This window comes from Mustela erminea, chromosome 12 (genome assembly GCF_009829155.1).
Source record: "Mustela erminea isolate mMusErm1 chromosome 12, mMusErm1.Pri, whole genome shotgun sequence".
Lineage (NCBI taxonomy): Eukaryota > Metazoa > Chordata > Mammalia > Carnivora > Mustelidae > Mustela > Mustela erminea.
In genome coordinates this window covers 83,668,200-83,694,019 of record NC_045625.1, presented here as the reverse complement: position 1 = coordinate 83,694,019, position 25,820 = coordinate 83,668,200, and the positions used below count along the sequence as shown (strand labels likewise).

At 45.0% G+C, this 25,820-nt stretch overlaps 2 protein-coding genes across 3 annotated transcripts in view; both read left to right on the top strand.

Moving 5' to 3' along the window:
* LOC116570332 (COBW domain-containing protein 1) overlaps nt 1–9,093 on the top strand; it is a 56,046-nt gene extending 46,953 nt beyond the window's left edge. For both annotated transcript variants that reach the window (XM_032307275.1, XM_032307276.1), the window contains 4 exons: nt 4,617–4,685; nt 4,787–4,852; nt 8,315–8,444; nt 8,805–9,093. In XM_032307275.1, coding sequence (XP_032163166.1) covers nt 4,617–4,685; nt 4,787–4,852; nt 8,315–8,444; nt 8,805–8,911 — 372 coding nt within the window. In that variant the 3' untranslated portion in view covers nt 8,912–9,093. The remainder of the gene's footprint in view (nt 1–4,616; nt 4,686–4,786; nt 4,853–8,314; nt 8,445–8,804) is intronic.
* A 9,203-nt stretch (nt 9,094–18,296) lies between these two features.
* Nucleotides 18,297–21,205, top strand: LOC116571136 (forkhead box protein D4-like 1). Its single transcript, XM_032308925.1, has one exon. The coding sequence runs from the start codon at nt 19,225–19,227 to the stop codon at nt 20,593–20,595; it is 1,371 nt and encodes a 456-aa protein (XP_032164816.1). The 5' UTR covers nt 18,297–19,224; the 3' UTR covers nt 20,596–21,205.
* Nucleotides 21,206–25,820: the final 4,615 nt, after the last annotated feature.

Below are 25,820 nucleotides of genomic sequence, written 5' to 3'. Positions count from 1 at the left end.
CTCTGGCAGTAGAATTTTTTGAAAAACCCAACTGTTTACAATACTCAGTCATAATGATGAACCGGAATCATGTTCTTACTTTCTAAGTGAGGGACATCATCCTAGGAGTCATGTAAAAGATGAAGAATGTAGTAGTCTCTTCCAAGAACCTTTATAATGGCCAATATCTCTACGTACGGTATCTTGCTTATATCCCTCTCATGGCATTTATAATGCCCTGCAGTTTGGGTTGAAATGCTTTTTCCTTGTAGTAGTCTGTATGCTCCTTAAGTGTGGAGTCCTCAGTGCTCTGCACAGGGTATGTGGCTGCTCAGTGAATATTTGTTACGAAAATGAAAAGCTGTTTCTCAAATGGGAAACATCAGAGTTACCTGTGGAACTTCTTAAAAAATATTGGGTGTTCAGTAGTCCCCCACCTCGTATCTCTGGGAGTGGGGTTTGGGTGTGTGCAAATTAATGTGTATGTACATTTTTAACATTTTATTGAAATTTCTGAAGATACACAAAAGTACAGAGAATAGCAATAGGAACTCAGTTGCAAAGGTTGTAAACATTTTGTTGATTTTATTGCCTCTGTCTTCCCAGTATTTCTTTTGCTGGAGTATTTTTTAAACAGAAAATTTCAAAAATACATAAAAGTAGGATGGTATAATAAAACTGCAAGTGCCTGTTACCTTTGCTGGAGTGTATTAAATCCAATCCCAGACAGTGTGTCATTATTTCATCAGTAAATAAGGTATATCTTTTTTTTTTTTTTTTTTTTTTAAGGCTCTACAGGAGATTCTGAGGCACGTCCCTGCTTTAGGCATATAAAAAAGGGCAGAATGTACTACTGCATACAAAGGCTCTGGGATTCAGGGGAATGGTGGTCTCCTATGGTTTAGTGGATCTGAGGCTTCATAAAAGATACTTTTTTTTTTTAATGTACAGTAAAGCATACAGGTTTTTAGCATAGAAGTCCATGTGTCTTTATATATATTTGTGCTTGTGTATCAGTCCATCTGCACACATGGACACATATCTCTGTAATCCTCTCTTAGATCCAGATACAGAAGATTTCCAAAATCGTTAAGAGAGTTCCTTTGCATCTCTTTCCAATTAGCAACATTCTTTGCAAAGATGCAGCTGCTGTTCTGAGTATGACATCAGAATGTAGCCTTAAACTAGGTTTTTGTTTGACTGGAAGAAGTAAGGGAAAGAGCAATCCAGGTGTTTAAAAGTAGGAAAGTGAGAATACTCTAGAAGAGGAGGACTGTAGCATGGAAGTGTTGGTGGGATGCTTGGTATTTTAATCCTGAGCTAAGGTGTTGGGCTTCCATGTGTGGGGGCAAGCAGAACTCACACTGGGCTGGAGCTGATGGCAGGAGACCAAGCAGGAACATACCCTGTGACAAGGGCCTGGACTGTGTGGGTGGTGGGGGAAATGGAAATGGGTTAAATGGAGGCCTGATTCCCAGGTTGTAGATTTGCCGGAGTAGCCTCACTGACTGATGCAGGGACAGTAAGATGGGGAAAGTGATGGGAAACAGGCCTGATTGACTGGAGGGACTTAGGCTTAGAGAAACCTGGAAGGCACACTGATTTGGAGAAGGATGTATGCCAGACGTTCAGCTTCATACTTGGTGGCAGGATATCCCATAGAGATGACTCAGGAAGAGCTTCACGTTTGGTTTGAGCATGTTTTAATGGGCTCAGTTTCCCAGATGAAGAAAACATGCAGAAGTTATTGCATATTAGACACTGTTTGCCAAAGACTGGGACACCAAGGGAAATAACCTGCGAGGTGGAAGAAAAAATAGACCAGAAAACTAAAATTTTGGAGTTATTCCTAAATTTTATTCTAGTGGCAGTACCTTATTTTACTTTTGTTTTCTGAATGATTGCTTTGGTTTTTTGCTTCTTTCTGTGTCTGGGAAAAGAAGAGTTAATTTTAGATTCAAAACAAAAACTGGGTGAAAAGTCTGAACTAGGTAATACTTGGTACATTGTAGTTATGTTATTAAAGTTTTATCCCTGAATCATCTGTAATGCAGCCATCTTTCATGGATTCCTTGTTCCCTCCCTATAAAGAGGGCCCAGGGTTGGAGGGTGAGAAGGTGAGAAAACCCAAATGGCAGTCTGTGCATAGTTTATTAAATTAGGAATTAAGAGTTGTGACTCTCGTCCTCTGCAGTGGGAATTGGATGATTTAATCTTTAAGATTTGTCTACTGCAGGATGCCCAGGTGTCTCAGTTGTTAAGCATCTGCCTTTGGCTCAGGTCATGATCACAGGGTCTTGGGATCGAGTCCCACATCAGGCTCCCTGCTCAGTAGAGAGTCTGCTTCTACCTCTCCTATTCCCCCTGCTTGTGTTCCCTCTCTGGCCGTGACTCCTATCTCTGTCAAATTAATAAATAAAATCTTAAAAAAAAAAATTTGTCTACTGTAAGGAGAGTTTATTGAGTACAGAAAAACCTCTAGTTCTAAAATGTGTATCTCATTCCTTGAGCCCCCTGATGCATTGTTGTAACTTTTAAAACTCTTTTTATCTCACACTGGAGTTTATTGTACCCCTTAGAAATATCCTCATATTGCTAACCTGCCAAAAACAATAGTCATTCCCAGTAAAAATTCTTTTAGCTAGAATAAAGCAGTATTGAGTTCCATATTGGGACCTTTCCAATATTAAAAGCCAAGTTATCCAACTTGAATAAAATTCATTTTAAGCAATTTTGAAGGTTGAATTGCTACTGTCTTTTGAAAATGACAAATTATGTTTCATTTAGCAACCTTTTTGCTATGTATTTTGAACTGTTATATGGTTTTCTATGCATTTTGGTATGGATTTTTAGGTATTGCAGTGATTGCTTTAAGGGGAAAAGAAAACTTTAAGTGCAGGATACTATTAAACTTACAAAACAAATGGTTTAAAAGCATGGTGTGTTTATTTAGACTTAAAAATAACTATTTTTAAAAAATTATGATAAACCCATGTGATCTACCCTCTTGACAGTGTTTTTAAGTATATAGTGCAGTATCACTAGCTAATACTGTCTATGTACTGTTGTAGAGCAGATCTCTAGCACTTTTCCATCTTGCATGACTGAAACTATATTCATTGAACCGCAGCCCCCCATTTCCCTCACCTCCCAGCCAGGCAGCCACCATTCTACTTTCTACTTCTGTTAAGTGTGACCACTTAGAGACCTCGTATAAGTGGAATCGCGTAGTATTTGTCCTTTTTTGGTTTATTTCACTTAGCCTGTTGTCCTCAAGGCTCATCCCTGTTCGGGCATGTGGCAGCATTTCCTTTTCTTCAAAGGTGAATAGTGGTTCATTTACATCCCACATTTTTATACTGTGCTATTATACTATGTTTTCTTTGTCCATTTAGTTTGTTGGTGTTATATTGTTTCATCTCTTGGCAGTTGTGACAGAACAAGTACTTCTAAAAATCTGACATTTCTAGTTTCATTTTAGTTGACTTTCGTGTCTCACATTTAGCAAGAAAGTGCTTTTTGCTTTTCCTATTACCAGCAACAATGGAGACTAAATTTAATCAGTTTATTTTGTCCTTAGATTGATCTTTAGTACTTACCTTTAGCAGTCCTCCATGTTTGGATAAAAAGCAATTGGGTCTTTCCATATTTTCTGCTCTAAGCCTGTGTGCTTTTCTGTTGATGAATAAAATTGCTCTTAATATGTGCAGTTGTAGGAAATGATGCAAGGCCGTGCTTTACTATGTTTTTTCTTCCTGTTTTAAAGCTTGGCTTGAGCATATTCTAATTATCCAAGGTAGGGTTTGTGTTTTCATCATCTTATGCTTAGCCCTTGTGTATTTTCATCACTAAGTTGAAATTTTGGTTACAGGAGCAAATGGAGCTTTGGATTTTAGTTATGTGACCAACTACAGGCGATCTTGAGCTTCTGGTTCCTTAGAGTGGATAGTGAGAGATTTTATCTAGAGCAGGAGGAAAAATAAATATCAGAGTTAACATTCTAAATGATGCCAGCCTTCTCAAACCAAAAATGACATTGTGCTATCATTCTTATCTCCACATACTCTTCTCCTTTGGCACATACTTGGTCAGAGATAAACTGAATTTTCTTTTACATTTTTCCCAGAGAACAGAATTACACTTTTGCATTTGAGTTTTACTCCCGGCTCTGAGTAGTTTATTTTTTCTGAGCGTTATTTTTTTCAATTTATAAAAGGGAAATAATTCTGTCTGTTCCACAGGATTGTTGTTTCCCAAGTAAATGAAAACACGTAATGAAGTGGCCCAGGCAGGAGCAGCTGGCTTAGTACATAGTCGGTGCCCTGGGCACGTTACCTTCCCGCTCAGCACTGCGCATCCTGGACAGAATGAATGAAACTATGAGTGTCCTTTCCTGAAATACTAACCCACCGATCACCCCTGCAGAGTACAGAAAATGGAATTGCTGCTACCAGAACTCAGCAAGATAGTGAAAACCATAGACCCCTATACTTGTCAGGCAGCATGCATGTTCATGAACGTGTTCCTTTTTGTCTTCAAATATTCCGACATCACTATAAAATAATACTGATGTTCTAAAAAGTACACCAATATTACTATAAAGAAAATCATGATTGATTATCTCTCTTGATTTATAGAGCATTATTACGGTGACATTTGAAGTACGAGGAAATGCAAAGGAAGAAAGTCTGAATGTATTTATTCAGGTGAACGCAGTATTTAATTGATAATGATTTACCACGTGTTGTGTTACATGGTTGTTGCTGGCAGCAATGGTTGATCTTATTAAATATGTCACTTGATACAGAATCTTCTGTGGGAGAAGAATGTGAGGAACAAGGACAATGACTGCATGGAGGTCATACGGCTAAAGGTGCGGAGTCCGGTCTACACTTTTATACTTCGGGACAAAGGCCCTTTCCTTTCTTGACTGTTACATAAAACTGTATTTGGTTTTAAACACCAGCACTGGTCTTAGTACAAATAATCTTTACTGATTTCCTTTTTTTCTCATTTCCATTGCTGAACAAAAGCTTTGGAAATCACTGCGTAAAATGTAATTTATTTGCATAGCTTCATTTAGTGTTGCAGCTAAAACAACTCAGGCGCCTTGAAGCATCACCCCTCTTTCTCTCCTCCCAAGTGTTCCGAGCAGTTACCTGGCTGATGAGCTTGACTCACTGGAACTCTCCTTTCCTCGGCACGTGGTTTGGTTGGTTAGGGAAAACTGAATGAATGTCCTTTTTTTTTTTTTTTTTTTTTAAGGGAATGGTGGGGTGGAGGGAGAAGGAGACCTAGAACCTTAAGCAGGCTCTGTGCCCGCTGCGAGCCCCATGTGGGGCTCAATCTCATAACCCCAAGCTTGTGACATAAGCTGAAATTAAGAGTCAAACACTTAGGGGCACCTGGATGGCTCAGAGGGTTAAGCCTCTGCCTTCAGCTCAGGTCATGATCTCAGGGTCCTGGGATCGAGCCCCACATCGGGCTCTCTGCTCAGCAGGGAGCCTGCTTGCCCCTCTCTCTGCCTGCCTGCTTGTGATCTCTCTCCCTCTCTCTCTGTCAAGTAAATAAATAAAATCTATTAAAAAAAAAAAAAAAGAGTCGGACACTTAACCGATTGAGCCACCCAGGTGCCCCCGAACATCTTTTTGTGTTTGATTTTCCAGGTGAGCTTCATTAACAGAGAAAGCACATTAGAAATCTTGCTGCAAGGGCGCCTGGGTGGCTCAGTCGGTTGGGCGTTTGCCTTCGGCTTAGGTCATGATCCCAGGGTCCTGGGATGGAGCCCCGCATTGGGCTCCCAGCTCAGCGGGGCACCCGCTTATCCCTCTGCCTTTGCCTGCTGCCCTCCTGCTTGTGCTCTCTCCCTCTGTCCAATGAATAAATAAAATCTTTTAAAAAAAAAAAGAGAGATCTTGCTGCAGCTGAACCTGTGTTGCTTGGCTCATTTAGCAGACCCTGAACGGTTGTCATAAACAGAGATACAGAACATCAGAGAAGAATTCTTCCTCTGTATTGGGAAACCCGTTCATGTTATTTGGTTTTTCGGTATTTATGTCACAGAACGTTTTTTCCTAGGGAGCAGTGCTTCTAGTTGTGTGCTTACCCAATCAGCAGTCATTTGTCTGCTGCTCTGTTTCCAGAATTGTGCATAAACATTTTATTATTACTATTGGTTATTATCACTGTTAGTAACTAAATTTTCCTGTGAGGTTAGCTGCTGACTTCCTAGGGTCACTAGAATGACAAAGGTAGAGACAATCAAGAAACCATTCGGGTTTAGATTTCTTTACTCCCTGTGCTGGCTCTACCTGGGATTGGCTTCAGAGCACCACGTCTGTCTGTTCGCAAATCATTTCCACGCGGAGGAGCTGAGCATGCACGCGGAGGAGCTGAGCATGGTCCTGCCACTGCTGTCCTGACCGCAGCACCGTCTGCATTCCACAGTCCCACCTGGCAGATTGTGTTTCATTCTGTAACTGCTTTTACCCCCTGCTTCTGAAGGGGGGGGTGGGAACTACAAAGCAGCCCTTAGGGCACGTATACTAGTGCTGCCGCCAACACCTGCACACACGGTTCAGTGGCTCTTCCTGCCCCATCCCAGCGTGGATTTTGTCCTTAGGTGTGTAACAGTTTTTTTGCAGTTGTGTGTCCTTTTGGTTCTTCCCTTCCCCTTCGTCTCATCACAACAGCACTGTGAGAACTGGGGCAACACAGCCTTCACCTTCACAGATGTCGTCCTTTTCTGGCTACAAAATGTTAGTTTGATAATGATGAACATGTTTAAAATGTTCACTCAGGGAGGCGCCTGGGTGGCTCAGTCAGTTATGTGTCTGCCTTTGGCTCAGGTCATGATCCCAGGAGATCTCAGGGTGCTGGAATGGAGCCCCACTCTCTGCTCAGCCGGGAGCCTGCTTCTCCCTTTCCCTCTGCCTGCCATCCTCACCACCTGCTCCTCCCCACCGAGCTTGTGCTCTCTCTCTGTTAAATAAATAAATAAAATCTTTAAGATAAAATGAAATCTTCACTCAGCAGCTAGCACTTCAAAGTCTTTAAACAAGTAACAGAAAATTGATGTTTAGATAATTCTTTCCAAGGAGTTTTTATGTATTAAAATTAAATTTAAAAATCTGGGGCGCTTGGGTGGCTCAGTGGGTTAAGGCCTCTGCCTTCAGCTCAGGTCATGATCCCAGGGTCCTGGGATCGAGCCCCACATCGGGCTCTCTGCTCAGCATGGAGCCTGCTTCCTCCTCTCTCTGCCTGCCTCTCTGCCTACTTGTCATCTGTCTGTCAAATAAATAAATAAAATCTTTAAAAAAAAAATTAAATTAAATTTAAAAAGCAGAAATCAAATCATATTATACACCTTAAACTAATAAAGTTCTGTATGTCAATTTTATTAGTAAAACTAGAAAATAAAAAGCAGAAAACAGAAGTAGTCAAAGGAAAACAGGAAGAACATACACCTAAAATACACAAATACACCAAAAAAACACAAAGCTTATATGGCAAGAGTGATGATGAGTGGTGTGTTTCTTATTGTTCTGCAATACATGTATTAACTTTATAATAAGTATAACAAACATTATTTCAGAGAAATTATTTCATGCCCAGAGGGACCAGTTTATCATTTCTATAAGTAAGTAAAAAACGAACTTAATCCAGACAGTGTTTCCTTTCCTTTAGTCCATCATTCCCTGCACCATTCATTGCAGCCCCGTCAGAATTATCGCCCAAGTCCTTTAGCTCCTCATATTTTCCCACTAAAACTATGGAACAGGTGTAAAATCCTTGAAGTAGAAACATCAGTAGAATTTGATGCATGTTTTGTCATTTGGTTGTTTAAATTTTTGGTTGTCATAACACTGAAAGCACATCCCAGTACATATATTAATTTTATTGTTCGAGGGATTATTTTACAAAACATTGTGCACATAAACTTTTTTTTAAAAAATTGGAGGCTATGGGGCACCTGGGTGGCTCAGTCATTAAGCCTCTGCCTTTGCTCAGATCGTGATCTCAGGGTCCTAGGATCAAGCCCCACATCAGGCTCCCTACTCAGCGGGAAGCCTGCTCCTCCCTCTCCCACTCCTGCTGCTTGTGTTCCCTCTTTCACTGTGTCTTTCTCTGTCAAATAAATAAAATCTTTTTAAAAAATTGGAGGCTTTAGAAAGCTATTTCTAGAATGTACAGATAACTGGATTTAAGTAATTTTTAACAGCATCTTCTTTATGGGTGTGTATTTAAAATGAAATAAGAACAATTCATTAAGATTGATGCACAGCTTCTGCTTTAATTTCGAACTGCGGCTGATTGAACCATCTCATCTGAGCAGGGGTTGGTGTCGATCAAAGACAAACCAAAACAGGTGATTGTCCAGGGTGTCCACGAACTCTACGATCTGGAGGAGACACCACTGAGCTGGAACGATGACACCGAGAGAACAAATCGACTGGTTTTTATCGGTAAGTGACAGTTAAATTTCTAAAATATATATTTGAAAGTGATAAAATAATGCTACTTAACCAGTATTAACGAATCTCAATACTTTTTGTCAGCCTAAGCTTGTGGTTAATGTATTTGTCTTCATGACGTGATAACATTCAGAACTTGTTAGGCATTCTATTCCCCTTCACATGTAGAAAAGTAATTAAAATGCCAATTTGATTTTGAGGGAAATAGAAATAGGTAGTTAACAGAGGGGATCACTGATTACTTAGTTTTTGTAAATTTCTGAAGATTATCAAGTTAATGATTTAGAATTGGTAGGCAAACTCATTTTAATAAGTATCATATAATTACATCATACTTTATTCTGTTTGCAGGCAGGAATTTAGATAAGGAGATCCTCAGACAACTATTTATAGCTACTGTGATGGAAACAGAAAAACGGTGGACAACACGTTTCAAAGAAGATCAAGTTTGTCCATAACAGTAAAAGCATTTCTTACCAGAGGGACTGGGTGACCAATCGGGAGTAAGTTTCCTACTGGGTGTATTTCAAGCATCTGTTCTTTGCATTACTTCTGTTGTGAATTCCAGTGTACTTTAAAATAGTGTTTATTTTATGGAACACATAAAATGTAGTAAATAAATACTTAAAACATACAATAAAATACAATGTTCTCTGAAGTATTTGTTTTTTGTTTTGTTTTTTTGAGAGCGAGTGCGTGAGAGGTATGTGTGGGGGGAGGGGCAGAAGGAGAGGGAGAGAGAGAATCGTAAGCAGGCTCTCCGCTAAGCATGGAGCCCGACATGAAGCTTGATCCTAGGACCCTGACATCATGACCGGAGCTGAGATCATGAGTGGAGCCAAAGTCAAGAGTTGGGCACTACCTGGGTCGTCTGGGTGGCTCAGTGGTTTAAACCTCTGTCTTCAGCTCAGGTCATGATCTCAGAGTCCTGGGATCGAGCCCCACATCGGGCTTTCTGCTGAGCAGGGAGCCTGCTTCCCCCTCTCTCTGCCTGCCTCTGCCTACTTGTGATCTGTCAAATAAATAAAATCTTAAAAAAAAAAAAAAGAGTTGGGCACTACCAACTGAGCCACCCAGGTTTTGTTTGTTTGTTTGTTTGTTTTTAATAGACGGTTCACAAAAGTACCTGTCAGAATTGGCTTTGAAATTTTCATATGTTGAACTTTTTACCCGTGGAAGTTATTTATAATCCTAATGATAAAACTTACTTTCATGTTGTCTTTTTCCCTTAGAACTGCACTGACTGCACAGATACAATTTTATTGTTATTAACAAAAATTATTTAAAAACAGTATCACCATTTTTATTAAATGGAAGTCTTGCTGCAGCTAGAGACTTATGAGTGGAAGAAATCTGAGTCAAAAAATTAAAGCCATCTCTTAGTCAATTCTAAGCTTGCCTGTAGAGTAATGGAACTTCCATTTACTTCATAATATATTTAGATGATTCCAATTTTAGAGCTTTTAATTTTTTTTTTAAAGATTTTATTTATTTATTACAGAGATCACAAGTAGGCAGAGGCAGACAGAGAGAGAGGAAGGGAAGCAGGCCCCCCGCTGAGCAGAAAGCCCGACTCGGGACTCGATCCCAGGACCCTGAGACCATGACCCGAGCTGAAGGCAGCAGCCTAACCCACTGAGCCACCCAGGCGCCCCTAGTGCTTTTAATTTTAAGTAGAATTTACTACTGCTATTAAATTCATCGTGATTTCTTTGAACTTCTTTAATTTTCAATATAAGCAAAAAAGTGACAAGGTGCAAAACTTCAGACATAACTGGCAGACAATGTAGGAAATTTAACCATCTTTATATTAGTGGTTGATGTGTAAATGTACAGTGGCTTACTTATCTCCTATTCCTACTAAAGGCCAGGTCTGCATAACTATTCAGATTGTAAGAGAAAAGCATTAGATGGAATTTAAAGAAGAGCTTTCCCAAACTAATGACAAGGTATCAGAAGGCTATCAGAATACCTTTTGGAATTTTGTTTTCCCAGAATTTTATTTTATTTTATTTCTTGAACAATTTTGTTTATTTGACAGACAGAAATCACAAGTAGGCAGAGAGGCAGGCAGAGACAGAGTGGGGGAAGCAAGCTTCCTGCTGAGCAGAGAGCCCAACTCGGGACTCGATCCCAGGACCCTGGGACCATGACCTGAGTTGAAGGCAGAGGCTTTAACCCACTGAGTCACCCAGGAGCCCCCCCTCCTTTTTTCCCCAGAATTTTAAATAGAAGAGTTACATCTCTGTGTCTTGAATGATTCTAGTGTTTGGAGGCAGGCTTATTGACTAGCCTATCTGTCTCTCAGGGCACCTGGCTGGCTTAGTTAAATGTCTGCCTTCGGCTCAGATCATGATTGCAGGGACCTGGGATCAAGCCCTACATCAGGCTCCCTGCTCAGTGGAGCCTGCTTCTCCCTCTCCTGCTCCTTCTGCCCTCCCCCCCACCCCCCCGCCCATGCTCTCTCTCAATGTATAAATATAATCTTTAAAAAAAAAAAAAAAAGACTGTCTCTCCTTGCCTACATTCTGTCTCTTTTTATTTTTTATTTTTATTTTTTTAAAGATTTTATTTATTTATTTGACAGAGAGATCACAAGTAGACGGAGAGGCAGGCAGAGAGAGAGAGAGGGAAGCAGGCTCCCTGCTGAGCAGAGAGCCCGATGCGGGACCCGATCCCAGGACCCCGAGATCATGACCTGAGCCGAAGGCAGCGGGCCAACCCACTGAGCCACCCAGGCGCCCCCTGTCTCTTTTTAAATAAAAGTTCTCTGTATTTATCCATTTGCCTTCTGAATCCATTCTCTTAAATCCGTGGTTGAGAGAGTAAGCTTACTTGGTGGTGGTAGATTGCCCAATAGAAACTCATTTGATTTTTGTGTCTGATCTGGGCTGTGATTCCACTTCTTTTCCTTCTTGGCTGTGTAATCTTTGGCAGACTATTTTCTCAAGATTGGTTTCCGTATTTATAAAGTGGACGGTGATGATATCAATCATTCAGTGTTTTTGTGGGGATCGAATAGGTTTCTTTTTTTTTTTTTTTAATTTTTTATTTTTTATAAACATATATTTTTATCCCCAGGGGTACAGGTCTGTGAATCACCAGGTTTACACACTTCACAGCACTCACCAAAGCACATACCCTCCCCAAAGTCCATAATCCCACCCCCTTCTCCCAAACCCCCTCCCCCCAGCAACCCTCATTTTGTTTTGTGAGATTAAGAGTCACTTATGGTTTGTCTTCGAATAGGTTTCTAATGCACCCAACGCAGCTCCTGGCACACAGCAGAACCTGGATAAATTTATTCTTCTTCCTAACAACTTAAATTGATTTATCTTATAGTTAATGTTGACACAATAATACCCCATAATGTTCTTTGACAAACAATTAGTATCTGGATTCATCTGTTCTAGAAATATGAGAGGGCGCTTACCTTAATTGTCCTGTTGCAGGAGAAGTGTTTGAAGTAATATCAATCAATACTCTTAAAAGTCTGTCTTTATCAAACTCACAAATACTTGTTTTTTCTTTAAAAGGTATTAATCTCTAAATATTTTTTATCACACAAGTATTTATATTGTAAAAAATGCAAGCGTTGCAGATGAAGTCAGCCTCCCCTGACCTTTCTCCTTCTGTCACTGTCACTCTTTGGAGGTAAGCGAAGTTGTCAGCTTCCTGTCTGCCCTTTTCCATGTTTCTTTTCGCTCGCACACATGGCTTGCGTTGTTGCCTAAAGTGAATTGTTTTTCAGTGATTAGAACCATAATTGATGCTGCTTCCTCAGGATATTTAGAAGCTTGTTATAAATATCCTTAAGGAAAGGTTTTATTTTTATGTGTGTGTTTTAAATAAAATAATTGTATATTGTAATACAGCTTGCTTTTAAAATTTTATTTATTTATTTAAGAAAGAGGGAGAGAGAGTGCACCTGGTGCGGGGGTGTTGCAGGGGAGCAGAGGAACAAGCGGACTCCAAGCTCAGCACGGAGTTAATGTGACACCAATCCTACCACCCAGAGATCATGACCTGAGTCCAAATCAAGAGCTGGCCATGCAACTTGCTTTTTTTTTTTTTTTTTTTTTAAACTCAACTATTAGTCTTAGATCTTTCCATGGTCATATTGCTGCATAGAAGTTCATAGCATAGCATAGACTACATTCATTTAAAAAATCATTTATTGAGAGCTTCCAGTCTGCCCCTGCGTGAGCACTGGACTGAAGCTGCACAGGATGGGTAAGGGCCAGGATCTTACTGTGTACATTTTGGTGGAGGGACATAAATTAGAAAATTCAAGGGAAATAAGAAAGCTGATAAAAGTACTGGGTGGGCCCGAGAAGCGTCCCTGAGGAGAGGTGGTGTCTATGTTGAGAATGGAGCTGAAAGGTCGTGCACTGGAGTAGGGAAGAGAAGCAGCTTCCACAGAGAGGGAGCAAGCAGTAGAACAAGGCTTTTAAGTGGAGCCCGCACAGTGCCAGGCAAGAGCAGGCAGGAGGCCGGGGCGGCAGAGGATAGAAAACCAGGGTATGGAGAGGGACTGGGGCTGTGTGCTGGGGCCAGACTGGCTGCTCCTCCAGCCTCGGAGCAGACCACATGTGGTTTATGCTGAATGCCTAGGGTTTTAGCTGGGGGTCCTAATGTGGTTTGTGATCGCTGGGGCAGATGAACCAGTCCTTTGCTATCTTTGGAACTGCAAACAGTGCTGCTGTGACCAGCCTCCTGCAGCAGCATCTCTGTTCTCATGCGACAGTGTTTCTCTAGAATGGAGAGGTACGGGTGGAATCACTGGCCTCGGGCATGTGCACATGTGAAATGTTTAATAGAGCTGATAAACTGCTCCTCCAAATGGCTGTAACTTTATACAGGAGAGTATGAAAGTACCCATTTTTCCAAACCTGGTTAACACACTCGAACCTTCTCAGGTCTGTGTGGAATGGCGTCTCACTGTTTTAATTAATTAATTAATTGATTAAACATTTTATTTATCTGACAGTGTGCATGCACGTGAGGGGGGAGGAGGAGAGGGAGAGGGAGAGGCAGACTCCTCCCTGAGCAGGGAGACCAAGCCAGGACTCGATCCCAGGACCCCAGCATCATGACCTGAGCCCAGGCAGATGCTTAACCGACTAACCCACCCAGGCGCCACTTCACTGTTTTAAGTTTTGCACTGTATTTTTATGTTGCTTATATGCCCTTTTAAAGATGTGTTGTTCTGGTCTTCCTTCTTATTTTTCCCCAAATGAAGTATTTCCCCATGATCATAATTGTTATTGGTTTAACCTACACTTCAGAGGACTTGGGAACTTGCCCTAGATATCCTGGAAAGAATAATTTTTTTAATAATGCAAATCACTGAATAATGTGGGCTGTTATTCTGCTAGCTATAGAAAATTTGAAGGGTATTGATGAAGAGGGTCAAGGTTTAGGCATAGTCCAACTAAAACTCTCTTCTTTACCAAGTAATATAGGATAGATTACTAAATCTCTCTGAGCCTTTGCCTCCTTATTTCATAAGATGGAGATAAAATGCAAATCTCTCTCCATTGTTCTAGGGGTGAAATTTAAAGCACCCTCAATACAGAGTCTCAGTAAATGCAAATTCTCTTTTTATAGCAAGATTTGATTTTTTAAAAATTCAAACTTTCTGCATACCTTCCTAAAGCAGAAGTTCTTTTCTAGGCTTTTCCCAGCTTTTAGTGTAAGGGGCTTGAACATTGGTTCTGAGTGCAAGAAAGCTGTAGGAAGAGGTCAGCACAGGGTGTGAGGGAAGACCAGGTGACTGAAAGGGTCTATAATTATGACATTTGAAGGAAGTTATCCACAAAATAACGCTAAGAAGCTTTTAAGCACTTAGGAGGTTGGTTGCTTGCTAAATTGATTAATAGTCTCCTTTAGATTTACTAGTGTAGGTGGGAAAACTATTTTTAGATTGCTTTGAAAAGACTATTCCAGTGTTAGAAATGCCATACATTGTGGAAGTGAAAGAAGTTGTTGAAAGAAGTAAATTCTGCCTTCATGGACTAGCAACTTGCCCTACCTACTTCTATGAGAAACAAAGATACGCTAGATTTTTTCCCCAATTAGTCTTAATATGAGAATCGACTTTAACCATTGATGACTACATTGCATTTAATTTTCAGAGTGAAATGGAGAGAAATCAAACATCATCATCCTTTTTGTAGATTAGTTTAGAACGTTTGGTTTTTCACACTGAGATGGCATTTTGTGAGCTCGATAAGTTTGTTCAGAAAAAAAAAACTATTGTTAGGAAAGAAGTAATCACCAATTATTACAGAGTGCCCACCGTGCACTAGGCCACATGTTAAATATTGCAGGGGCTGCAAAGGAAGTTTTCTGATTCTTTTTTTTTTTTTTTTAAAGATTTTATTTATTTATTTGACAGAGAAAACAAGTAGGCAGAGAAGCAGGCAGAGAGAGAGAGAGTGAGGAGGAAGCAGGCTCTCCGCTGAGCAGAGAGCCGGATGCAGGACCCTGGGATCATGACCCAAGCCGAAGGCAGAGGCTTTAACCCACTGAGCCACCCAGGCGCCCTGAAGTTTTCTGATTCTTATGGCAATCCTGAAACTGAAAGGATGGGACAGTAAGAGTTCCTTTCCTGCTTCTCTTTTTTTCCTTAGAGTGACTTGGCATAATAGGATCTTTCCAAAACACTCAGTCTTCATTGATAAATCTCTTTGTTTTTACACTGACACATTTTAACGGTTTTGTTTAGTTACAGTTCATGTACAGTAAACTTCACCTTTTTGAAATGTACAGTTAATGGTTTTAGTATATCCACAGGTAGTGGCAAGATTCCAGAACATTTCCATCTCTCTCCAAAGAAACTATCCATCAGCAGTTACCCTCGTTTCCCCCTGCTCCAAGCCCCCAGCAACCGCTGGTCTACCTTCTGGGTCTATAACTGGTGTATTCCGGACTCCTTTCACATACCATAATGTTTTCGAGATTCACCCATGTTGTAGCATGTATTGGTGATTTATTTTTATTGCTGAACAAAAGTCTGTACCACATTTTGTTTATCCACTCATCAGCAGCTGATGGGCATTTGAGTTTCCTTCTGGCTATTAGGCCTTTTCCCCCATATTTAATTTTTTAAACTAATAGAATGTAATTTTCAGAACAGTTTTAGGTTTACAGGAAAATTGAGCAGATAGTACAAGATAGAGATACAGATAGTAGATGTTCCCATATCCCCTCCCCAATCAGTGAATGTCTTACAATAGTATGGCACATTTGTTATAATTAGTGAACCAATATTGATACATTATTATTAATCAAAGTCCATAGTTATTCAAGTATCCTTAGGTTGTTTTGTGGGGGTTTTTTTGAAGGTTTTATTTATTGAATAAAATGAGTGAGAGAGGGAACACAAGCAGGGGGAGTGGGAGAGAGAGAAGCAGGCTTCCCACTGCGCAGGGATCCCAATGGGGGCTCAGTCCCAGGACCCTGCAATCATGACCTGAGCTGAAGGCAGGTGCTTAATGACTGAGCCACCCCAGCGCCCCCAAACAGCCTTAGTTTTTACCTAGTCTCCTTTTTCTGTCCCAGGATGTCACCCAAGGTGTTAGTTGTCATGACTCTGTAGACTCCTCTTGGCTGTGACTGTTTCTTAGACTTTCCTTGTTTTGGTGACCTTGATAGTTTTGAGTATGGTCTTTTTTTTTTTTTTTTTTTAGATTTTTATCTATTTGAGAGAGAGAGCAGGTGCGCGCCTGTCTACACAAGCTGGGGGGAGGGGCTGGGGGAGAGGGAGAAGCAGGCTCCGCAGAGAGCCACCCAGGCGCCTGAGGATGGTTTTGATTAGGTACATAAAATGCTCCTCTCTTGGAATTTGTCTGTTTTTCTCCTGACTTCATGGGTTTTGGGGAGCGAGATCACAGAGTGCTATTTTTATCACATACCAAGGGTATATACTATTCACATGGTTTATGACTACTGATGTTAACATTTATCCCCCCCCCCCTTAACCCAGCTGAAGTGTTTGTCAGGCTTCTTCACTTGTAAGATTATTCATCGGCTCCCCTTGCCCCCACACTGTAGTCTGGAAGGAAGCCACTCAGCGTGCCCACCACGGTAAAGGAGTAAGTGTACACCACCTCCTCAGGGGTGCAGTATCTATGTTACTGGGAATTCTTCTGCATGGGAGACTTCCTTCTTTTCCCTCATTTATTTTTGGGGGTCTTGTTTTGTTTTAAAGCAAGCCTTATGCCCAGTGTGGGGCTTGAACTCAGGACCCTGAAATCAGGAGTCACATGCTTTAGTGACTGAGCCAGCCAGGTGCCCCTCCCTACCCCCATTTATTAATTTACTTGATTGTTAATTTTTATCAGTATGGATGCTTGAATATTTACTTTATACTTTGGGTTGTAACCTAATCTTTCCTCAAATTGTTCCACCCCCACCAGAGTAATTGGGGGTGCGGGTGGGAGGGGGGCTCTTTCATTTGTCCCCTTCACCCTCTCTGACTAACCTCCCAAGAATGGAGGTTGTTTCAGTTGTTTTGTTTTTGCATGCCTTTCCTTTTCTTCTTTCATTTTTAAATCACCCAAATCCCCACAGAAGTTGACTCTTGGAAAACTAACAATACTCCCTTTCCAGGTCGTCCGGATTCCTCTGCCCCGGGCAGAAAGGTCCTTTACCTGCAGGGGGTTGACGGGAAGGCAGCTGGGCGCCTGAGTTTGAATAAGACACCTGTTGCAGCCCTCCTGGAGCTTAGTTTAGTAGATCACACAAGTAATAATTGGTGACTCTGGGATTCAAACACAAATTGGTTAGGCTCAAAAGTTATGTCATTTGTCCTTCTTCAACCTACATTTGACTAAGAAGCCTAAGAAGGTGAGAACCTCAGGAGTAATGGATAAGCTTTTAAAAGACAGGAGAGAAAACAGTTTTCAAAAATTTTATCCTGAAAGGACTAGCTAGTTTGAGCTTTTTTTTTTTTTTTTTGAGCTATTTTGCTTCGTTTTGTTGTTATATTTTGCCCTTATAGCTGGCTTCTGATTTTTTCCTGAAAATTCATTAGCATGAATCCAGGGTAGAAGGTTTATTCTGTGACAATCAATGCCATAATACAGCGTTTTCCTGCTGCATTTTTCTTAGATGCCTTCTCAAATTCTTTTCACTAGTGGGTGGGTGGGTGGGTATTTAATTATGAATATATACTGTTGTTCAGCATTTCAGCATAAGATCCCCTTATATAAGACACAGTATATTCCACTGCACTGCTGCTGTCGTCTCTGAGCAGATTTGAATAAAGCCCATCTAAAAATCCTCTTCAAGGACGTCAAGTGAGTTCATTGGCTTCTCCGCCGGGTCGCTGCTCCAGTGTAGGGAATGACAACCTAGTCATTCGGTAAAGTGCTGAAACTGCAGCTCTTCCTTTGCCTTAAAATTTAAGTTTCAACTTTAGTATTATTATAGTAAAGGTGCTTAATGTTGGCTTTAAAAAGGGGAAGAGGATAGAGCACATTGGGAGTGACTGACTCTCACACTGGTGTATCCCTTGGTGTTTTGAGGCTATTTTTCAGAAAACAGGATTTTTCACACTGGCTCTCTACTAGTTAGTCTGTGGCAAAATCAGTTGTTAGTCATGGCCATTTTTTTTTTTTAAGATTTTATTTATTTATTTGACAGAGATCACAAGTAGGCAGAGAGGCAGGCAGAGGAGAGGAGGAAGCAGGCTCCCTGCTGAGCAGAGAGCCAGATGCGGGGCTTGATCCCAGGACCTTGAGATAATGACCTGAGCGAAGGCAGAGGCTTTAACCCACTGGGCCACCCAGGCACCCCGGTCATGGCCATTAAAAAAAAAAAAAAAAATCAGTGATCACTTGTTTCATGAAACCCATTTTAGTTACAGAAATCTATCTATCCAGGATCATGACATAAAATGTATTTCATGCTGCGGTTCAGTGTTCAAAGAAGTTCGAGAATCAGTGATGCAAGAGGACTTCTCTTTAGCTCTCCTGCTTTCTTTCCACCCTGAACTTCCATAACTTAATGCCAAGGACATTTCAGCCTTTTCTGGAAAGCTGAGCCGGGAAGAACATTTTGTGGAGCTAAGGTGCGGAGTAGAATGGAACATGCAAGCCTTCTTCACACCCCCTGAGCTCACGGATGTACTTATTAGGACATTAAGAATGTTTCAGTGCATCATTGTGGATGAGGACCCATGAAAATGGGTGAATCACCAGCTATGAAACACGAAAACATACTTTTACTGTTACACATTGTTTTACAGTCAAGCACCAGACGCTTACTGTCCCCCCACCTTTTCTGTCCTCCAGGGGAGAGGCCTGAGTGGAAGTAGCCCTAGATTGTTGGGTACCATACTTGCCTGCCTCTTCTTTATGTGCACGTTTCCGAAGGGCTTTAACAAGCACATCTTTGCTGGCGGGTGGGTGTAAGAAGGAGGAGGCTGAAGGTTCTTGCCCTGTCGGGTAACGTGCAGAGGACCCTCATCATTGGACTGCGTCGGGAGGGAGTGGGAGCTCTCAGAGGTAGGGGAAGAAGGGGTATAAAGGAGAGGGGGGAGCCAACCACACAGGGACTCCAAGAAGCCTTAATAAAAGGCAAAGTGCATCTTTGCTGGACGGTGTTGGAAACGAGGAGAAACCAACAGAAAAGGACACCACCAAAAGGCAACGGCAAGGGTTTCTGCTTTTTGGAACATTCTTAACCCAGGGCTCCAGGCCAGTCCCCCACGAGCCAGGTGAGCCGCCGCCACCTCCCCAGCGTCTGCCGGACCTGCTCCTCCATGAACTTGCCAAAACCGGAGCGCCTGCGCCCCGCACCGCAGCGCAGCCTCCCAAGCTCCGACGGGGAAGACGGTGAGATCGACATCTTGGGAGAGGAGGATGAAGACGAGGAGGAGGAAGAGGAAGACGGAGAGGCGGAGGAGAGCCAGCGGCTCCTAGAGGAGCTGCAACCGCCGGGGACGCAGGAGGCGCGGCGCGGCGCGGGCGCGCTTCCCCGAGAGCCCCCCGAGAGCGGCGGCGCCCCGAGCGACTCCTCCAAGTTCGGCGCCAAGTTCAGGGCATCGAGCGGCCCTGCGGCGGCCTCTGGGGACGGCCCGCAGCCGGCGAAGCCCCCCTACTCGTACATCGCGCTCATCACCATGGCCATCCTGCAGAGCCCGCACAAGCGCCTCACGCTCAGCGGCATCTGCGCCTTCATCAGCGGCCGCTTCCCCTACTACCGCCGCAAGTTCCCCGCCTGGCAGAACAGCATCCGCCACAACCTCTCGCTCAACGACTGCTTCGTCAAGATCCCCCGCGAGCCCGGCCACCCCGGCAAGGGCAACTACTGGAGCCTGGACCCCGCCTCCCAGGACATGTTTGACAACGGCAGCTTCCTCCGCCGCAGGAAGCGCTTCAAGCGCCACCACCCTCCCCCGGGAGTCCACCTGCACCACCCCTTGGCCCTGCCCGCCGCGCCCGCCGCCCTGCACGGCCCTTACCCGGGCCTGCTGCTCGGGCCGCCCGCCCCGCCGCAGCCAGTCCCGGGGCCCTACCCCGTCGCCGCCGCCGCTGCCGCCGCGAGCCGCCCGTGCGCGCTCCTGCACCCTCACCCGCTTCGCTACCTGCTGCTGTCGGCCCCGGCCCGCGCCGAGACGCCCAAGAAAGCGCAAAGCGCCGACCTGGCCACCCCAGGCGCTCTCTCTGCCCTGCAGCCCTCTCTGCGCTGGCAGCCTCGGGAGGAGGAAAAGGCGCCGGCGGCGCGTCTGGGAGACGGATGCTCACCCTTCAGTATTGAGAGTCTCATGCACGGGGTCCGGGGAGGGGGCACCAGGGCCGCGCAGAGTCCGCCCCCGACCCCGTGGGGCTACTGCCACCTGCTGCAGCGCCCGTCGTGCCTGTGGAACCACCGGGCCGCTAACCCCTTGCTGCACGTGTCCGCTGCGGCCGCCGCGGCCGCCGCCCGAACGATTTTAGGGCAACAGCAGCCGCCGCCGCAGCCCCAGCAGCAGGAATGCACCCGCGGCTGCACTCCCAGCGAGGGCGCTTCGCTGGGCCAACACCTGTCCGCCCCCGCGGCGCTGCTGGGGTGTCAGCCTGGAGCAGAAGGCTCTCGGCTGACCACGGTGGCCAGCCTTTCCGGCAGAGAGGGTATCTTGCCAGCTTTTTGAGTAGCATCCACACTTTGTCCTGGCGCTGACTCCGCCGGGCGCACCTGCAGCCAAGGCGTAGCGCAGAGCGAAGAGGGGTCCCGCTCTTTTGGTCTTCGGCTCTCACCCTCACCACCCTGCAAGGCAGGGACAACGCGGATGCATCTGAATCCCACAGCCGAACAACCACTAACTGAACCATACAGTTAGGGTCGCTGCAAAGTATGTACAAAGCTCAAGTTGGATGCTGTTCAGACAACCGGGACATAAACTTCGGCCGGAGGCAACACTTGCCCTTTCTTTTCCAGCCTTCAGTTGTGGCTTCCGGGGCTCTTCCGGTTACACATTTCCAGAGGAATTTCGAACGTGAGTGGGACATTTTGTTCTGGTAAAAAAAGAAAGAAAGAAAAAGAAAATATAAATGTCCAATGCACAACTTGTTTCCCCTTGTTCACTCCCTGGAAATTGTAAATACTAGTCACAAGTCAAATGCAAAATACTTATGTTCTTTATGAAATGGATGTGTAACATGGAATTTTAATTTTGACACATTTGTTTCTGCTCTGTGCGTCTGATGTGCCACCTTCTGCGGAAAGATGTTAAAATCAAAAGCTAGCTATATAGGCTAAATAAAATGCGAAATCATTACACTACGTCGTTTATTTCATATTATGTCTCAAAAATTGCTTTCCAGATGGAACTTCTTTCAAAACTTAGCTCTTGGGGCGCCTGGGGGGCTCAGTCAGTTAAGCATCTGCCTTCTGCTGGGGTCATGATCTCCTGGTCCTGGGATCAAGCCCGAGGTCAGGCTCCCTGCTTAGCAAGGAGCCTGCTCCCTCTGCCCCTCCCCCTGCTTGTTCTCTCTCTCTCTCTCTCTCTCTCACTCACACACGCACACACACACACTTTCTCTCAAATAAATAAAGTCTTCCAAAAAATAAAAATAGGGGCGCCTGGGTGGCTCAGTGGATTAAGCCTCTGCCTTCAGCTCAGGTCATGATCTTGGGGTCCTGGGATAAAGCCCCGCATTGGGCTCTCTGCCTGCTTCCCCCTCTCTCTCTGCCTGCCTACTTGTGATCTCTCTCTCTCACTGTCAAATGAATAATTTAAAAAAATCTTTTTAAAAAAAGTTATTTCCTCCCAGTTAAACAATTCAGTTTTATAATCTGTATTCATTATAGGTATCAGAAACAATTTTCAAAATGGCTTTCAAAACTTAAATAGTTGAAGTTGAAAAGGTCCTGAGTTTTAAAATAATGGGATTCAGTACTTATGAAACTGATAGAAGAGAAAAAATGGGAGGAAACGAAATATATTCTCCGTTTGTTTTTCTTTTTTCTAGAGACATTGATTTTTCATCTGAATAAAGTGGAGCACCATTTGAGATCAATACAGAATGTAGTGACCAACATTTACTAGGGAAAAATAAAAGGCAATTTTAAAAAGCATTAGAATTTTCAAAAGCAGGGTGGGGGAGGGCGGGGAACAAGTATCAAATGAAGCAATTGGAATTTGGACATTTATAATTAAAACAATTTTCTCCCTAGATGGATGACTTCTAAGGGCTTATAGTCCATTTCTTTAGAACAGAAAGAACTTTGTTGTTTCTAATAGAATTTCTGAAAGAACTTTGCAACCAGAAAGGTTTCACTGTCATTTGGCTCCAGGTGACCCGGTGGGAGGGAAGCCAGAGGAAGATGCGCATCAGGAAATACTCTCCAGAGAAAGCAAGTTTCTAGAGACCCTGCGGCTCTCCCGGTCTGGAGGAGGGGTCCTTTTCAGAATTGCATTCCTTGGCGCTTTAGGAGAATTCACTTGGTAAGTGTGAGAAGGTCCTTCCCCTTCATCTACTCCGCTGTTGCTGTTGTGAATTTCTAGGGAAGACACATTTTTACAGCTGTTTAATTCCATTCTCTGTCTGCGCTGCAAGTGCTGTGCAGCCTTAGTCCTCGCTGCCAGTACCGCCCCTCCCAACCCTGCCCCAGCCACCTTCAGTTCTCAGGTTTTGCCCCGTCTTGTCAGACCCTCTGCACCCCGGCTTTAAGATCCGATCATCGTATTCGGCACGTCTGGGTTACCTGTGTTTGACAATAAGCCATAGTAAAGAGAGCTTATTTCCTGCCAAGAACAATCCCGTTCAACCACCTCCCCGCCCCCCGCCGCTTTCGATTGAGTGCAAAACCCTCTCCAGGCCTATATGCGCTCATTTATTCGGTCAGCAAACGTTGGGAGGGATGGGTAGAGCCCCCGCCAAGCCTAGTCGACTCTCCGATCTGACGCCGCTTTCTGCCTTCCCTTTGCCCCAGGCGGGACCAGCACCGTCACCAACACGGGTGTCTGAGGGTCAGAACCCGGCCCAAGCCGGCCCCCGGCTCCTACTGTCGAACAAGACATTTCGAGAAAAACGTCGATTCGGTGGAAGAGTAGATTAAACGTTGTTCTCCAGTTGAACTTGGCGACTGTGTGGACAGGTCCGGCCTCGCGGGGGGCCCACGAGCTGCCCCTCCCGACCCCCCAACCATGGCCAGCGCCAGCCCGGCTGTGAGGACGAGCCTGGGCGGAGGCCTCACTGCAGGCGAGGCGGCGCGGGGGTGCAGGTGGGTCTGCGCAGGGGAGTCCGCGCGCCTCCGGGGGTCCCCGCGGCTCAGGGCCACAGCGCAGGTCCGCTGTAAACGCTGGCGCTCACAGCACAGAGCTTCCAGAGGGATGCGGAGGTGGGGTTGCCCTCGACCTTCGGGCTCGTCTTCTGGAGACCGGGCTGACTGGACACTTCCAGAGCTGGGGGAGCGGAGTTTACCGGCTGGGAGGCGCAGAGAGGCTGGGGCGAGGGCGGGAAGGAAAGCGACTCCCGCTGGGGTCCCACCGGCTAATAACAGCACTAATAACTAGTAACAGTAAGGGAAAAGGCGGACCGTTCTCCTGGGCTGGGCTCCTTGTCTGTCTGCCAGGCACTGGGCTCCCTGTAACCCTCCCAGCACTCAGTGGAGAAGACACGCTGGAAGCCCCATCACACAGATAAGTTTGCGACTTAGAGAAACTGAGAAACTCGCACCGGTCCCTGTTTGGTTTCTGAACCACTAACCCTAACGGCGCCCACGACTTTCTCCTGCTGGGCCTCGGATGGGTCGCGGAAACCGAGGCCTAAACGGACCCAAGGTCCCGGCTTCCTGCCCCAGACCCGGCGTGCCGGGAAGCGCATTTGTCCCCCCAGGACCCAGCCGCCCCAAGCCCGCGCCGTCGCCTCCCCAGCCCAGCGCCGTGCGCTCTGCTCCGCGTTCCTCTAGGAAGGGCTTGGGCGGGGAGATGTTCGGGAAGGTCACGGCCAGGACTGCACCTGGCTGCGCCCGGGTCCGCGCTGAGCTACCACACTCCACCCAAGGTAGCCAGCCAGGAGGCAGAGGAGTCGTGAGGATGCGTTCTTCCTCTACAGTGGGATTTGCGTCCTCTTGCCGCTGGTGGGTCCCAAGAATGCACGCACGCCTGGACGTAGTTGTCCGCGGTGCTGCAACCCCCAGTCCGCCTACGGGCCCGCAGCCGCCTCCCCCTCCCTGCCGCCAGCCCTCTGCGGTGGAGTTAGGCGGATGGCTGCGCGGTGCTGCCCCGCCAGGCCACGGATCCTCCCGGGAACCTTGACTCTGCGCTCCATTTCGCGCCCGGCGGCAGGCCCTGGTTCTGGACTGCGCGGGAGGGGTCGTGATGTGGCCAGGGAGCTGGGCCGCACCTGCCTGGAGAGAGCTAGGGACGGATGGCGACGCTGGGCTGGGAGAGGGCCAGCCCTGCAGTTCACCCTCGGGTCCGAAGGTCCGGGCCCAATGCACGCGAGCGAAGGTGAGGGCGCCTGCGGGCAAGGAGAGAGGCTGCCTGGGAATCTGGAGACTGAGCTGGCAGAAGACAGCGAACCTCGGTGCGGCTGGGCGGCAGGTGCGGTGTGGCGCGGCGGTAACGCTCTCGGCGTCCTGCTCCTGCATACTTTGGGTGTCCCGAGTGTTTGAAAAATATTCATGGGAATGTAGCTAATGTAGCTCTCATCTCCAGGCTGCTGAAACCAGACGCCCCCGCTCCTCTCGTTTGGCTTTCATATGCCTTAGAAGCCATAAGGGCAGAAAATCCAGAGAAACTACAGAAACTACGAGAAAAGGGGGTAAGGTCAGAACGGCAGTAAGAACTACAGGGCTGGGAGGGAGATGAAGCGATTTTCGGCTTTTGAGTTTTTGCACCGATCCTTCTCCACATTTCACTGGAAGTCTGAGGGGACTGGGCTCCCATCCCCCCTTGGCATTTAGGAAGAATGTTCAGAAATGTCTTCCTTCGTGAATATCTGATTCCAGTCTCAACCGTAGTCTGACTGCTAATGTCCCTTCCCTGTAATTTCTGCAAAAATGGTTTCAGCTTAATGGCTGTTTTTTCACACCAGCACTGAAATTATTTAAGTGTTTCGAGTATTCATTGATTCCATATACATCACTTGGTTCAAAGAACTTACATAGATGGTAGCTAATAATACCAAAATCTGCCCCACCCCAAGAAAACACACCGCCACGGAGAAATAGGTGTAGGAAAAGTAAGAGTTTGAGAGTCCAGTGTGAAATTCAGTTCCACACCAGTTCCCTGTTGCTCAGCTATTTAACATAATCAAGGCTTATATGTCAAAATGGATGCTTGTAAAGGAAATACCTAGATATAAACTTCATTTTCTTTTAATTAATTAATTAATTAATTAGACAAAGCACAAGTAGGCAGAGAGGCAGGCAGAGAGAGATGGGGAAGCAGGCCCCCTGCCAAGCAGAGGGCCAAACGTGGGGCTCCATCCCAGGACCCTGGGAATCATGACCTGAGCCAAGGCAGAAGCTTTAACCCCCTGAGCTACCCAGGCTCCCCAAAGCTTCATTTTCTTATTTGTTCTGGGAATGCAGGTATATGTTTATTGAAATCAGTAATTAAGAACATTTGGGGGGTAGTTAATGATTTATTCAGCTCATGAATCGGTTTCTATTCCTAAATTTGGGCAAAGAGAACGATGAAATTAAATTAAGTGTAAGAGGGGTGCCTGGGTGGCTCAGTTGGTTAAGCCACTGTCTTTGGCTCAGGTCATGATCCCAGAGTCCCAGGATTGAGTCCCCCTTTGGGCTCCCAGCTCCATGGGGAGTCTGCTTCTCCTTCTGAACTTCTACCCTCTCATCCTCTCTCTCTCTCTCTCTCTCAAATAAATGAATAAAATCTTTTAAAAAATAAATTAAGTGTAAGAG

Excerpts from the sequence above, each read along its gene's own strand:
- LOC116571136 (XM_032308925.1), top strand. The coding sequence starts at position 19,225 with ATGAACTTGCCAAAACCGGAGCGCCTGCGCCCCGCACCGCAGCGCAGC.